At 36.0% G+C, this 16,001-nt stretch overlaps 2 protein-coding genes across 4 annotated transcripts in view; both read right to left on the reverse strand.

The window, feature by feature from the left end:
- Positions 1–6: 6 nt before the first annotated feature.
- Positions 7–4,245, reverse strand: LOC122068961 (pentatricopeptide repeat-containing protein At4g02750-like). 3 transcript variants are annotated; one of them, XM_042632870.1, is made up of 2 exons: positions 4,097–4,245; positions 7–3,426 (listed from the first exon to the last, which is right to left on the reverse strand). In XM_042632870.1, exon 2 carries the CDS (start codon positions 3,342–3,344, stop codon positions 654–656), a length of 2,691 nt encoding a protein of 896 aa, XP_042488804.1. In that variant the 5' UTR covers positions 3,345–3,426; positions 4,097–4,245; the 3' UTR covers positions 7–653. The 3 variants fall into 3 exon arrangements, with proteins under 3 accessions (XP_042488804.1, XP_042488803.1, XP_042488802.1); XM_042632869.1 differs by lacking the exon at positions 4,097–4,245 and adding an exon at positions 3,931–4,074; XM_042632868.1 differs by lacking the exon at positions 4,097–4,245 and adding an exon at positions 3,715–3,899.
- Positions 4,246–11,231: 6,986 nt separating this feature from the next.
- Positions 11,232–16,001, reverse strand: part of LOC122068965 (ribosome biogenesis protein ERB1-like) — a 50,070-nt gene continuing 45,300 nt past the window's right edge. Inside the window, exons 4-5 of the mRNA XM_042632873.1 lie at positions 12,022–12,119; positions 11,232–11,312 (exon numbers count right to left, since the gene is read on the reverse strand). Of these exons, the coding sequence (XP_042488807.1) occupies positions 11,232–11,312; positions 12,022–12,119 (179 nt within the window). The remainder of the gene's footprint in view (positions 11,313–12,021; positions 12,120–16,001) is intronic.

Raw genomic sequence — 16,001 nt, forward strand, 5'->3', positions numbered from 1 at the left:
AAAAAAAAAAAAAATCTCTATTGTGGTTGGAAGAGGCTTCAAAACTTGCATTGCACAGTTTCTGCAGACATCCAATCCACAAGGTCCACAAGGTGGACTTAAATGTAACATCACAACCAACTCAAATCCTTCAACTCCAAGTGCCAAGGGTTCCTCTAGTATCAAAGCCATATTTCATATTTCAGAAATAGCATAAAGCTTCTCTAATCCCTGATGACAAACTCCTTGGTAACCATTGTCATCAACCATCTGCTTATAGATGTATGGTCACTGACAGCAAGAAATTATGTTGTCATCTAAATAGAACACCATTTGGTGCACATAGAAATGGAAGCAATGGAGAGTCACTTGTTTGATAGGGTTCCACATTCTCCTTCCGCTCCTCCACAAGAAGAATGGATTTCTGGCAGGTAATATGACTCATCACCCTGAAGTTTCATTACAACTCTGTTTCATCTCCTTAAAAGGAAAGCCACAGCCAGTTATTGCAATGGATCCAATTGATTCTTAGGTCTGGGAAACTTTCTGACCTTTCATCAATCTATGGACCTCATCCCACTTCGGCTAATTTGTGGGGTGCTCCATTAGCTCCGATCTCAGGTTCCTTAGCAGTAAATATTTCCTTCTAATGCTGGGACGCTTCAATGCAAAACTCACCAATAATCCCCACAAGTGCATGATCCATCACGAAAATGGTGGAATCTACTCCCATCTCTCATGACAATCTCTCTCTGGGTGATCTTGGACAAGTATTTTGTAAATGTATGACAGTCACCACATGTACGAAGGTTCTTCACTATCTGAATGGGGATCCCATTTGGGGTGTTCAGGAGACCAAAAACAATAGCAAGTTTCTCACTGTGGTAGAGGAGTGCATTCTCCTTTTGTTCCTCCTCAACATCATGAAGAACTAATTCCGTATCTGGCGTGTAACCTGTTTCCCTGAGACGCCCATAGAACTCTTTCAGCATTGAGTAAATATCTTCAGTCTGATCGTTTGTCTTATCGTCTGTGCAGAATGAGTACATCTTATTCTTGATCTGAATCCAGCTGACACCTGGTTCCTTGGTCACGCCCCTATCTTTCATCAATTTACGAATTTCCCCCACTTCACCCCACATGCCTAGAGATGCATATATGTTTGATAACAATATGTAGTTGCCGGAGTTTTGTGGATCCATTTGAAAGAGCCTTTCTGCAACTTTCCGGCCAAGATCAACATTTTTGTGGATCCTACAGGCACCAAGAAGAGCTGCCCAAACCACAGAATCTGGTTCCATGGGCATGTTTTCGATCAAGGCTTCAGCTTCATAAAGGAGCCCGGCCCGGCCAAGAAGGTCAACCATACAAGCATAGTGACACTCCACGGGCATAATCCCATAATCTTGACTCATGGAATTGAAGTAGTGCCACCCATCATTAATCAAACCCGCATGGCTACAAGCACATAAGACACCTAGAAAGCTGGATGAGTCGGGAAAGACACCTCTAGCCTTCATTTCTTCAAAGATCTTGATGGCTTCCCTTCCAAACCCATTTTTCGCACAACCTCCAAGAACTGCATTCCATGTGACTAAGTCACGTTCAGGCATCTCTTCAAACACCCGAAATCCATCGAGACAACCACACCTGAGGTACATTGTTATCAAAGAATTGGCTACAAAGTTATCTGAATCTAGTCCAAGTTTGAAGATCAACACATGAATCTGTATGCCAAGCTTGGTTGCGGAAAGACTTGCGCATGTACTGAGAAGGGTACTTAATGATGATGCATTTGGTTTAGTTCCTCCAGCAAACATGTCAAGGAAAAATTCAAAAGCCAAACCCCCATGCCCAGCTTGTGCATATGCTGATATAATGGCAGTCCAAGAAACAATATCCCGCTTAGGCATCTTGTCGAAAGCTCTACAAGCAGCATCCAGCATGCCATTTTGAGAGAAACCTGTAATGAGAGAGTTCCAAGAGACAGTATCTCTCACTCTCATTTTACTGAAGGCATAATAAACATCTTCCACTTTCCTGCACTTTGCATACATGGAAATCAACCCATTTCCTACATATGAATTAAACTGGCAGCCTGCTTTAATGGAGAGAGAATGAACCTGTCTACCCATCTCAATAGCTCCTATGTTGGCACAGGCAAAAAGAGCACTGGTGAAACTGGACTCATTTGGTACTGCCCCTGATCGATGATACTCAGATAAAAGCTTCAAAGCTTCTTCACTTTGTCCATTCTGTGCAAACCCTGAGATCATGGCTGCCCATGAAGCAGAGTTCCACATGGGAATTCTCATAAAAATTCTGTTTGCTTCATCAACCATTCCATTTTGGGCATACCCAGCAACCATAGCATTCCATGTAATCACATTTGGATTTGGGATCTCATCAAACAAAAGCCTTGCCTCATGGATTCTCCCAGACTGAGCATATGCAGTCAACATTGCTGTTCGGGAAGCAACACTTTGTTCAGGAATTCTTCTATACAAGGCAACTGCATCATCCATTCTCCCACACTGTGAGAAAGCTGCTATCATACTGGTCCAAGAAAATTCATTCCATTCTGGCATCCTCTCAAAGAATCGTTCTGCAGAATCCAATCTCCCACTCCGGGTATAAGCATTCAAAATTGCAGTGCCAACAACCACATCTCCCTCAAAATTCAACTTGATTGCCAAAAGCTGCAGGTTCTTAATCAATTTCAAATTGTTCAAGCCAGTGATTGCTGAAAGTACAGAGAGAAAGATTGGTTGATCTGGTCTATCCCCACTGTGGTGCATCTTCAAGAATATATCCCATGCTTTTTGATAATTACCAATGTGGACATAACCTGATATCATAACCATCCATGACACAGAATTCTTCTCTGGGATCATGTCAAACAGTTTGTGAGCTTCCGTCATCAGACCAACACGGCAATACCCAGTGATCATCGTGTTCCAGGAGACAACATCCCTCTTAGGCATTTCATTGAACAAGTGCCGAGCACACTCCAAATCACCATTCTGCGCATACCCACTAATCATGGCATTCCAAGATATGATATTGCGATCAGGCATCAATTCAAACACCTTCCGCGCTTGTTCAATCTTCCCATTCTTAGCATACCCAGTTACAACAGTAGTCCAGGTCTTAACGTTTTTACCAGCAAACTTGTCAAAGAGTGTTTGTGCCTCATTGATCTGTCCATTCTGGAAATAACCACTTATCATGTAATTCCAGGTGATGGCATCTCTTTGAATCATTCCCTCGAACAGCTGATGGGCTTCATCTACTCGTCCAAGCTTGCAGAGCTCTTGAATCCTTGAGTTGCATAGGTACAACTTACTTTCTGCCCTCTGACACATCTGAAGAGCCAAAGTAGAAAGGGCTCGACAACAGTGGAGGAGGCAAGCAGTCAGTGGACATGTCAACAAGCTTCTTCTGCACCTAAATAAAACCATCAATTAATAGGTGCACCTCCCAGTGGTTAATACTCGAGTTTTATAGAAGTTCCATGAGAAGGTGGATTAACTATGAGCTGCGAACAAAAGTACCAAATCTGAATAGTAAGTAGTTAGGCAATTTAGGGGTCTAGAGATTAAACCAATGTAATAGAAATAAAGAAATAGTAAGTTCACGAAGAATGAACATGATTATAACTTAACCAATGAATGAATGAATGCATGGGAAGAGATTGGTTCGTTAAGGGTGTCAAATACTCAAATTCCAGCTGACCTGCTCAGATGGACCGAAACATAATGGAAAATCCGCACCAAATATTTGTAAGTCTGGTTACGGTTTGAGTTTTTTTTTTTAAATGGTAAAAATCGAACCCGATCGGACTGACCAAAACCGGAAACCAAAAATCCAACCCAACATAAACTGAAAAAACAAGTATTTCCCATTAGTTCTATAGATATAAAAAATAGAACAACCCAAAGCGAACTTTACCTTACTAGGTTGGCCCTGGCTTAGCCATACCAGATTGAAAGCGAAACAAATCGACCAGTCAACAGTACAAGGTAGAGCTATGAAATGAGATTATTGAATTACATGATCTATATCTCTCATATTGAAGGTAGACCTAAATTTAATAACTAATCAGGAATCAAGATACCTTATATTCAAGAGAATAAAGATAGTTCTTCTATGCTGCGCATAGAATATGCAATTCTTATCTCATTTCATTCATCAATGACTGTATACTTTCAAGATAGTTGCCATCAAGTGTTTCTTTTTTTTTTCCCCCATTATTTTCACATTTCAATAGAGTTACATGGTTGCTATGTGAATGGCAGGCCTTGTCAGTTTGTTTCTGAATTTTCCCCTATACATCTTTTTTTTTTTGGCAACCCCTCTCCCCCCGTGAAGGGGAAATTTATTAAGCCTCATCAGGAAAGATTTGATGTACAATCTTATGAAGCTCCTTAGGATAGGAAGACTCCCCAAAGACCCTGATGAGGGTAAGCCATAGTCCATTTAGAAATAGAAAAGGGCAATGACTTTCTCAGACATAATTACATGGATAAAGTAGTATGAATTGAAGCAAGTCTGAAGAAGTTGGATAAACCTAACAATATTGGATATCTCAGAAGAGGGGTGATATGAATGCACAGTTAAGTAGCTAATAAGAACCTCGCAGTCACAGTGTAGAGCAACTCGAGAGAGGCCAGTACATGGTTAAGATGGGAACAACAAATAAACTTGTCAGGATGGTACGATTAAAATGGCTGAAAAATTAAACGGAACCGTCAAAAAATGGTCTAACATTTTGAAAATGGCCAGTACAAGTTTTAAACATTAAGATTTTTCAAGTACAGGGCAAAAAAGACAGCAATATAGACAAAAAATGCAGTATAGACCCACAGATTGAGGAATAGTCAACTAAATGCATGTATCCATAGTTCAAATCAACTATAAATATCAGCAACCTATTTCAAATTCCACAACTCATTCCAAAATTTCAAAATCCAAGCACCATATGTCAAAAGAACTATATGAACTTCAATGACACATTTCAAGTAAACAAAATATTCAAATGAGCATTCATTTTTGTATCACTCCCAGATAAATCAAGGTTACAATATTTACATTATTTACATTTGAAACCGCTATTACCAAGTTGCTCAACATATTCCCATAACTTATCTTTCTCCTCGCCATTCTATCTAGGTCTATAGACTCTCAACTATCTACATGATAATATATACCCTGTACAAATTAAAAATATTATGCATAACTAATGACCACTAATAAAATGTACAGGCATACAACTATTAGATCTAAATATGGGTACAAATCCAAAACCACAATTGAAGAAACCACACAGAGAAACAAGAACACGAATCTAATAAAATAATAGAGGATCTAATTGTACCTTTCACCAAGTATGTTGAAGAAGATTGATATTGGTCACTCCCACTTTCGCTCTCTTGGCTTGGCTATGGATCTTCTGCAGCCCCTTAAACCTCCTTAGTTCTCTCACTTCAATGGTAAAGTGGGGAAGAGTGAATAATGGTTGTAGGGACCCAAAACCTAGTATTTATAATACTGTTCTACACCCAAAACCTTAAACCACAATGGGTTGAGCCAGCATATCCCTAAACTTGAGAGTGGACCAAACCAGTTCATGCAATTTGACTCTCACCCATTTAATCAACCCGATAATTAATTTAACTTATAAATCCAACAATCTCCCACTTGGGCTACATTAATTATAAGCATGTCTTTTAAATTGGTGTGGCCATAGAATCTTATTATATTAACCACTCGTACTGTGATTCAGTCGAAAAACCACTCACATCGAATAACAACAGAAGGTACACCTCAATATACGGCATACAACTTTTTGTTATTACAAACATAAGTAAGTTTCTCAACACGAATCTATGTGAGATACTATCATAGATACATTGACATATCCTCAAATTACACTGTTGTCATTCCATGTAGGTCCTTAACTGTGATATTAATCTTCACTGTGGTAAATCGCCTTTAATCTGTGGTTAATATCTAACTGTGGCTTTCCGCCTATAAACTGTGGCAAATATTGCCTATGAACTGTGACAAATACTGTCTTAAAATGTAGCAAACATTACCTTTTAAACTATAACAAAATATTGCTTATAACTAAGACAATTATTACCTATAAAAACATTTTCATATAAAATCATAAACCAAATAATAAAAGAAATAACTGTGCATAATGTAAATGCTAAAACTTAACCATAATTCATCAAATTGTGCCCCAAAACATACGAGCTAAGGTTCAAAACATAAACAAATATTAAACAAAACCAGAACTCCCACTAATCAAGCATTTCAAATAACTGTATGTAAAGAAATCCTAACTACTTGATGGGACCAATTTTTACTTGCCCTCAATTGCTGGTGATCAGTTTACCTCACACTTTTTTGGTATCATCCTGCTTATCAACCCTAGAATTCTTTCTCTTCTCTAACCATTTCTTGAAAATAAAGCAGTCCTTCTTCACATGTCCTTTCTTATGACACCACAAACACTCTATGTTATTGGTCTTCTCTTCATCCTGAGCCTTTTGAGATGTGTCAAGTTCTTGAGAGCTATTAGTCCTGTCATATGGCATGACGCTTCCTCTGTTGGAAAAATTTTTGTTCCTTCTGCTTGGTCCACCAGAAGATCCCTTGTGGAAAATTGCATATGCACTCTCAAACCTGATTTATTTCAATTTTTCTTCCTCTAGAGTGCAAATGGAAATGAGCTCATTTAGGCTCCAATAGTCCTTCAATGCAATATAGGTAGATTGGATAACCTTATACTGACTAGGGAGGATATTTAGTGCAATGTGTACAATATATTCCTCATCGATCTGTATTCTAAGATTCTTAAGTTTACCAGCATCAGTAGCTACACCCAAAATGTATTCTCTAACACTCCCACATCCATCATACCTTGTATTCATTAGCCTGGTCATCAATGTGGTTTTCTCAGCTTTCTTGTTGTGTTGAAATATAGCTTTAATAGCATCCAGGAATTCTCTTTGCAGTGTCTTTGATCTCTATGTTCCCACGTATAATTTCAGGAACTGCCTTTTTTAAAACCAGTATGCACTTTCTGTTTGCTTTAGTCCATTTCTTAAACTTGGTCCTTTCAACACTTCTGCTCGAGTCTGTGAGAGGCTCAGGTTTAGGCTCCCTAAGTGCCAAGTCTAAGTCAAGAAGACCTAAATACAATTCTAATTCCCCCACCCACTTTTGATAGTTGTTACTAGTGAGCATTGGGATGGAAGAAATATAACTTGAGGGAATGGCTATCCTACACCAGCAGCAACAAAAACACAATACATGCCAAATTTCAAAATATAAATCATAATATAAAAGCATGTAACACCATCAATATAGTTTAAATAAGAGTTACAAATAAAACTGTATCCCTATCCTTTGGGACAGGAATTAGCTGATGCTCCTATATTCTTCTTTTAACTGTGAAACTAACACTAACTTTGGAATTCAATCACCTTTGGGCAAAAGAACTCCTAATTCAATGTCCCTTTCTGAAATGTGGATAATTATCCTCAAACCTTGATGACACAACCTTTGGGAAAGTATCACCTTTACTATTGGGGAAGATACAATCGAACTGAATGTACCACTTTGGTGGGTTTCACTCAGTTCTATCATATCTTTCCCATTGGAGATGTGTATCTTTATGTTCAAACATACATATAAATATGTCACTAGGACAACAATAACCATACAAGAATCACAACCGCAACTACATTCCTATCCTTTGGGCTAAGAATGCACATGTCCTCTTGCAAATTCATATTTACTGTGAAAAGAACAATAACTTTTGAAATCCCCTCACCTTTGGGCTTAGGAACCTCTAGGTTAATGTCATTTTCTTAACTTTGGTGACATCACCTTTAGGCAAATGTCACCTACATTGCTACCTTGTGAAAAATCATGGAATAATAAGATGTACCACTTTGGTGGATTCCACCTCATCCTTTTATGGTTTCCTAAAAAATTACTTTGCAGCTAAGAATGAGCGGAAGCTTATTCTATCATATCTCAATTTAAAAACTTTTCCCAATTTCATGGTAACCAATAACATATATATATTTTTCAAAGCATTGATTTATGCCCTCTTGTTTCAATGATTAAAAATAAATAAAACATAAAATTTTGAATAAAGATGTCATATTAAAAATTAGATCATTAAATGTGACCCGAAACAAGGAATCCAACGCAAAAAAAAAAGATTTCAATTTGGCCTTAAAACGATCCTTAAATTGACGTCTAAAGTGGTTTATATTAAAATCCCAAAAACCATCAGAATCCAAACAAGCCCTTAAGCAACTATTCAAATAAAAGATAAGCAGACATGCCCTTGTCTTATACGTTACAATAAAATAGACCTTTATGATCCCTATCTTATAAAACCTAAGCAAAAAAGGCTTTTAAGTCACTGTTCATTTAATAAATAAGAAAAAAGGACTTAAGGTATTTTTTTTTTTTTATAATATATTTAACCTTCCCTATTAATTCCGGTCACTCGAGTATTTGAGGTCAACCCAAGTCTTTCACCACGTTTTTAATTCAAAGCCTTTTTAAATTATACCCATGGACTTGAACACCCATTACACTTAGATAAATATGGGCTTGGCCCATTAATATTAAGTTAAGTTACAATAACCCAAAACAAACTTTAGAACAACCATGGACTCAGCCCATTTAACTTTAAGAAGGGAGAAAATTCAATTTAAACTATGATAGAGTTTGGGTCTAATCATCTTAACACATGTTACCTAGTCCTCTTACATTTTTTTTTCAAAAAAAAAAAAAAAAAAAACAGCCGCCATCGACCTGCAAACTAATCTATCGCTGCCTTTTTTTTTTCTTTTAAATAAAACTGCGAAAATCGTGTCTGCTACATGGATTTCAAACCAGATTACAAAAAATGGTTTTTGAAATCAAAACAAAAATTAGAATCCATTCTAGATTCCAAAACTATATTGCCAGAAAATAGTTTTTGAAGCAAAGAAAAAAAAAACTTGCAAATCCCAGATTCCAGCTCTAGTGAATAGCATTCAACCGTCGGCTATCACATCGGCACATCGAGCAGTCTCATGTGCCGAAAAGTAAAAAAAAAAAAAATCTATCGCTGTCTTTTTTTTGTTTTTTTTCTAAATATCTGGTTTTAAGTAATAATCAAAATCCTCATATACAAAAAAAATTCAATCGATTCTTGTCCCATGTGGTCTGCTCTAATACCACTTGTTAGATCTAAATATGGGTACAAGTCCAAAATCACAATTGAAGAAACAACAGAGAGAAACAAGGACACAAATCTAATAAAATTATAGAGGATCTAATTATACCTTTCACCAAGTATGTTGAAGAAGATTGATATTGGTCACTCCCACTTTCGCTCTCCTTGGTTTGGCTATGGATCTTCTACAGCCCCTTAAACCTCCTTGATTCTCTCACTTTAGTGGTAAAGTGGGAAAGAGTGAATAATGGCTGTAGGGACCCAAAACCTAGTATTTATAATACTGTCCTGCACCCAAAACCCTAAACCATAATGGGTTGACCCAGTATATCCTTAAACTTGAGAGTGGACCAAACTAGGTCATGCAATTTGACTCTAACCCATTTAATCAACCCGAATAATTAATTTAGCCCATAAATCCAACAACAGTTAGTTAGGCCAACAACATAGAACATATCAGTTTTCTTATTAAATGAATGATGATATTGGGTGTTTGAGCATATTATTTAATTTCACTATTGGTCTTGGCAGTGTTGACTGCTTCACCTTTCTTTCTTTCTATTTCCTTTTTCTTGGGGGGATCTGAAAATTGGAAGTTCGATGCCTCAACTCTGTAATTTTGCATCTCAGATATGATTCAGAATGATGGTGCTATTGACAAAAATGAACTTATTATGATCATTGGGATAAGTAGGAACCATTATTATGAATTGTAATATTTTCAGAATTTCATATCTCTGAGATGCCTGGGTCCTCCTATGATCTCCTTGTTAGAAAAACCTATGGGCTCGAATTCAAAACCCTAGTTGAGGAAACCACACAGAAAAACAAGAACACGAATCTAATAAAATTATGGAGGATCAATTTGTACCTTTCACCTAGTATGCTAAAGAATATTGACGCCGCTCTTCACAGTTTCCCTTACTTGGCTATGGATCTTTTACATTCCCTTAGACCTCCTTGGTTCTCTCACTTTAGTGGTAAAGTGGAAAAGACTGAATAATGGCTATAGGGACCCAATACCCAGCATTTATAATACTGTCATGCACCCAAGCCCTAAACCACAATGGGTTGGGCCAACATATCCCTAAATCTGAGAGTAGACCGAACTAGTTAATGCAACTTAACTCTCACCCATTTATTTAACCCATATAATTACACAAGAAAAAAGGGTTTTTGGGAAGGAAAGTTTCTGTCCCAAATGCCAAAATATTGTCGCTAATACCTTTTAGGGATGGTAAAAATTTTCATCGCACATTCGTCGTTACAACTTCCGTCGCATAATTTAAGCAACAAAAATTTTTTTCTGTCCCTAAGGGGTCAATTGCGATAGTTTTCTAGACAGGTGTTTTCTGTCATAAATAATTACTAAAGCGATAGAAATATCTATTGTCAATATTGTATTGTCAGGGCCATGTAGCGACAGTTTATTTCCGTCGCAAAAGAGCATAAATTATTTGAGATGAAAATTTTCCATTATATATCAAAACTTTGTTTTTTGGGACAGATTTTTCTTGTCACGAATAGGTCTTCCTTCTAGAGACAGATAACTTCTGTCCCAACTAACAAGGGTTGTAATTTTTAAGGACAATAAAATTCCATCCCTAAAAGTTTTTAAGTAAAAAAAAAATATATATGATATTTTCATAGACATATTTACCCTATTGTTACACATTAGTAGATGCAACTAGACATTTAATGATTACATCATCCAAAAGTATTAACATTAGATATATCTATACAAGTTAAATATATATATATATATATATATCATCCTCAAACAAAATGATAGATAAAACTATTTTTGTTCCTAGATCTGGACATTAGAAATTCCATGGGAATTAAATGAACAAGCAATGAGAAAAAAAAATTACTAGAATAAATCAAAAAAAAAAAAAATCATTATAGCCACATGAATTGAGGCTAATCTTTTTTTTGGGGGGGGGGTTGTGGGGATGGGGTTGGAGAGGGAAGGAACACCTAGAATAGTGAAAGTTCCTTACATAGTCATCGAACCCATCTTGAAGGTCATGACGGTAATCATAAGAACCTTGAAGCAGAGAGATAATGCTTCCAGAAACTGCATAAGGTAGTAGATAATAAACTACAATCCAAAAGTAATGTCGAAAACAGATACTTGAGAAGTCCAGACTTCTGAAATTTCATACAGTTTTAAATAAATGTCAACCAAATACGATCAGAAATATATTTCCAGTAAAATTGTAAACAGACTAATTTTAGTATGAACATCTTTAAGCAGAACAGAACCTGAAATTATAATTAAGACAACTCCTCCAGATTAATACATATAAGAATGGAATGCATACATAATTAGTTGCATATCTGGAAGCTGGAAAAACCCTTTCCTATTGAGGTGTTGCCTGCAGAAAATCCAAGGGTTAACTGAGTCTTAAATGTAGGACCTTATAATATCAACTGTAGAAACAATTACTATGAAATTGTGAGAAGATTCATTTATTAAAATTGAAGTAAGAAAATAAATGACTTCCACAACGATCAAGCAATTAAACATGGTTTGGATTATGATTCTCTACAAAATGCAAATTTTTTGCATCTTATACTATTAACTTTAAGTCCCACTATTGCTCATGGTTGTGAGACTAAAGCACAGTCAAAACAATGGCTCCAACATTTAAGGTCTTTGAGGTACCAATACTTGATCCCTGGCTCCCAAGGTACAACATTAGATTTTGACCATTGAGGCAGCCAATGGCTCCAACATTTGATCTTCACATTCTCCTCTCCTTTTTTTTTTTTTTGATCTTCACCTTCTCCTTTCTCTTTCTCCATGAACATGTTCTGATATCAAGTTCCAATACTATCACACTAACTATATCAATATCCACCATAACTGTAGGACTAAAAGCTGCTTAAATGCATGCCAAACAATTTCAACCACATGGAACTTACAAAATAATTTCCCCCTTTTTTTTATGAATAAATAACTTCATTAAAATTCTTATTAAATAATAGATCATCAATCCAATCGAATAAATCAGTAGTGAAATTTAATTATTTTCAGGAGGCTTTTCTTTTTGCCCTTATAGTCCTCTGCTCTTCCAGCTAAGTTAAGGTCGGCTAAAACCTCTGCTTTTATTTTTTGCTTCTATATACACATTGACAGCAACCCGGTGTTTCATGAAAGGACCAAACACATTGAAGTTGACCGTCATTTTGTGCAAATTGCTATTATGAGGAAATTAATTGTTACATCATTTAATTCTTCTACAGATTAGCTGGGTGATATGTTTACTAAGCATCTGTCAGGTCCTACCTTCCAAAATGATTGTTCCAAGATGGGCATGGGGATCCTCCAGATCTTAAGCCTCTAGCTAGGGGCACTTTCTTGTTGCCAGTTGATTGTATTGTTCACGGTTGACAAGATTGTATCATTGTCCTATTATTGTATTCTGGTCCTAGACTGTTATTGGAATGCTTGCAGGTTTCTATGATTTCCTGTTATCTTATATAGAGACTATAGAACTGAATGACAATTTTGAATGGATTAAGCAGAATCGAAGAAGAAAAGGAGCACCTGAATTGGTCGCACAGACCACGGTGGTTCATTCCTTGACTTATTAGGAATCCAATCCAGTTCTAGTCGTGGGGTCAGTTTAGGAATTATTTTTTGCTTTTTTTTTTTTTATGTTTGATTGTTAATAGTATTGGCTGGAATTAGGATAGTAGTTTCTAAAATGTTAAAGGTATGTAAATCCTAGATGGATTATGAGTTCCCATAGGTTGGTTGATACCTTGTGTGTCAGAGATTTCTGTTTTCCTTATTAGTCTGGGATTTGGTCCAATCAGTTTGAAATAGTTCATGAGTCTGTCTCCTCTAAATTCTATAAATGTGAAGGCTCACAGCCTAAACCTTGATTTTATGAAAACATAGTTCAGTTCTCTCCATATTTGCTGTGGTTTATGTACTTCTTTGAGTAGATTCTTTGGTTCAACTAGGTGGATTCCTGGGATGTTTACCTTCTAATCTTCTATTTTCTAATTCTATCAGGCAGCAGATCAGAATCTCCTTTTCTAAACCTGTGGCTCCCCTATTTCATTCAAGTTTGCTGATTGCTTTCTACTTTAATCTCTCTCTGAATATTGATCTTATTTATCTCAAAGTTTGCATATTAGTTTTCGTTCATCAGTTCTCTTGAATTCTGGGTTCAATTTCTAAGAACTATTAGTTGATATTCAAGTTATGGATATCTATGGATATCCAACTTAGTTTTCCAGTTAGCTAGGGCTTAATGCACATCCCAATCTAGAGTTCTGTTTTCATGTATATTTTCCAGGCCTTTTTTATTGATTCTTATTAGCACTTGACCAAAAAATCTGCCCCATCTTGTCACTCTGTTACAAGTTATCAATTTTCTCCCTAATTGTTCTCTAGTTCTCTATTTTGGTGATCCTGTTCTGCCAGTCAGTTTTATTTCTTCTATTTTAGAACTATTTTTTCACTTATTGAATTTTACCCACCTTCATTTCCTTTACTTGAGACAGGTCTCTTTTGTAGTTCTATTCATATCATGGTTTCACCCTTATGCTCTAATATGTCAAGTAGGGGCATCAAACTCGCACTCATTTGACAGATTGATGAGCTGAGGGCGAGAGTGGTTGAAACCTAAGAACTCAAAAAAAAAAAAAAAAGGAGAGCCTAGGTGGAGCTGAAATCTAGGTCGCATGTGGGTTAATGAAGCCTTGACAAAATTCCACAAAGCATAACCTAAGTTGGTAGTTTATCGTTGAAATATTTGAGTTCTTGATTAAGATCATGAAATAGGAAACCTTCAAGAACTAGATGTCCATCTCACCTTTTTTTTGGCATCCACCTGTTTATCAATCCCGGGATGCTTTTTCTTTTCTAACCATTTGTTGAAAATGAAATAGTCCTTCTTCACAAGTCCTTTCTTGTGGCACCAGTAATACTCTGTGTTGTTTGTTTTCTCTTCATCATAAGCATTCTGAGATGTCTCAAACTCTTGAGAGCCCTTAGTCTTGTCATATGGCTTGAAGTTTTCTTTTTTAGAAAAATTCTTGTTCCTTCTGCTTGGTCCACTAGAAGATACCTTGTGGAATGTTGCATTTGTACTCTCAAACCTGTTTTGTTTCAATTTTCTCTCCTATTGTGTGCAGATGGAAATAAGTTCATTTAAGCTCCAATTCATAAAATGTAGGTAGTCGGGATAACCTTATACTGACTAGAGAGGGTATTCAGAGCAACGTGAATAACATACCTTCATTGATCTATATTCCAAGATCTTTAAGCTTATTAGCATCAATAGTTAGACCCAAAATGTGTTCCCTAACACTCTTACTTCCATCATACCTTGTATTCATTAGCTTTGTCATCAATGTGATTATCTCAGTTTTCTTATTCAATTCAAACCTAGCTTTAATAACATCCAAGAATTCTTTGGCAGTGCCTTTGATTTTTATGTTCCCACATATAATTTCAGGAACTACCTTTTTCACAACTAGTATGCACTTTCTTTTTGCATTTGTCCATTTCTTCAAGATGGTCATTTCAACAGTAGTGCTTGTGTCTATGGGAGGATCAAGTCTAGGCTCCCTAAGTGCCAAGTTAAGTTAAGAAAATCCAAATGCAATTCTAATTCCTCCACCCATTTTTTATAGTTATTACCAGTAAGAATTAGGATGTAAGACACACATCCTGAGAGAATGGCCATCCTGCTAGGGCAGTAATAACAACACAATACTCACCAAATTTTAAAACATAAACCACATTATTAAAGCATATAATACCATCAATATGTTTTAAACATGAGTTATAACTATAACTGTATCCCTATCCTTTGGGACAAAAATTAATTGATGCTCTTATTTCCTTGTTTTAACTGTAGAAAGAACGCTAACATTCAAAAAATCAATCATCTTTGGACAAAAGAACTCCTAAGTCAATGTCCCTTCTTAATATGTGGTGGATATTTATTCTCAAACGTTGATGACATCACTTTTGGGAAAATATCACATTTACTATTAGGGAAGATACAATCGAATTGAACGTACCCCTTTGGTGGTTCCACTTAATCTTATCATATCTTTCTCATTAGAAATGTGTATCTTTATATTTAGGAAGATACATTTAAATGTGTCACTAAGACAACAAAACCATATAAGAGGTCACAACCGTAACTACATTCCTATCCTTTAGGCTAAAAATGCACTGATCCTCTTGCAAATCCATATTTACTATGAAAAGAAAAATAACTTTCAAGGTCCCCTCACCTTTGGACTTAAAAACCTCTAGGTTACTATCATTTTCTTTAACTTTGGTGACATCATTTTTGGACAAATGTTAACAACTTTGTTGCCCTAAGGAAAATTGTGTAAGAATAAGATGTGCCACTTTTGTGGATTCCACCCCACCATTTCATGGTTTCTTGAAAATTTACTATGTATCTAATAGTATGCAAAAGTTTACACCTAGTTTTATTTTAATATATATCAATTATAAAGTCATTTCCAATCTCATAGTGACAAATAACATAATTATTTTTCAAAACGTTAATCAATGGCCTCTTGGTTGTATGACTAAAAAATATATATAACATAAAATTCTAAATAAACATTTCCTAGAACAAATTAGATCATTAATTGTGGACTGAAACAATGAATCCAATGCAAAAAAAAAAAAAAAAAAAAAAAAATTTGGCCTTGTAATGGCCCTTAAAATGACCTTTAAAGTAATTTAAATAAAAAGTCAAAAAGACAAATCCAAACAAGA

This window comes from Macadamia integrifolia, unplaced genomic scaffold (genome assembly GCF_013358625.1).
Source record: "Macadamia integrifolia cultivar HAES 741 unplaced genomic scaffold, SCU_Mint_v3 scaffold500, whole genome shotgun sequence".
Lineage (NCBI taxonomy): Eukaryota > Viridiplantae > Streptophyta > Magnoliopsida > Proteales > Proteaceae > Macadamia > Macadamia integrifolia.

Excerpts from the sequence above, each read along its gene's own strand:
- LOC122068961 (XM_042632868.1), bottom strand. The coding sequence starts at position 3,884 with ATGGGAAATACTTGTTTTTTCAGTTTATGTTGGGTTGGATTTTTGGTT. Across the intron at positions 3,427-3,714 it reads GTTTCGGTCCATCTGAGCAG|GTGCAGAAGAAGCTTGTTGA; the intron begins GTCAGCTGGAAT and ends GGTTTTATTTAG.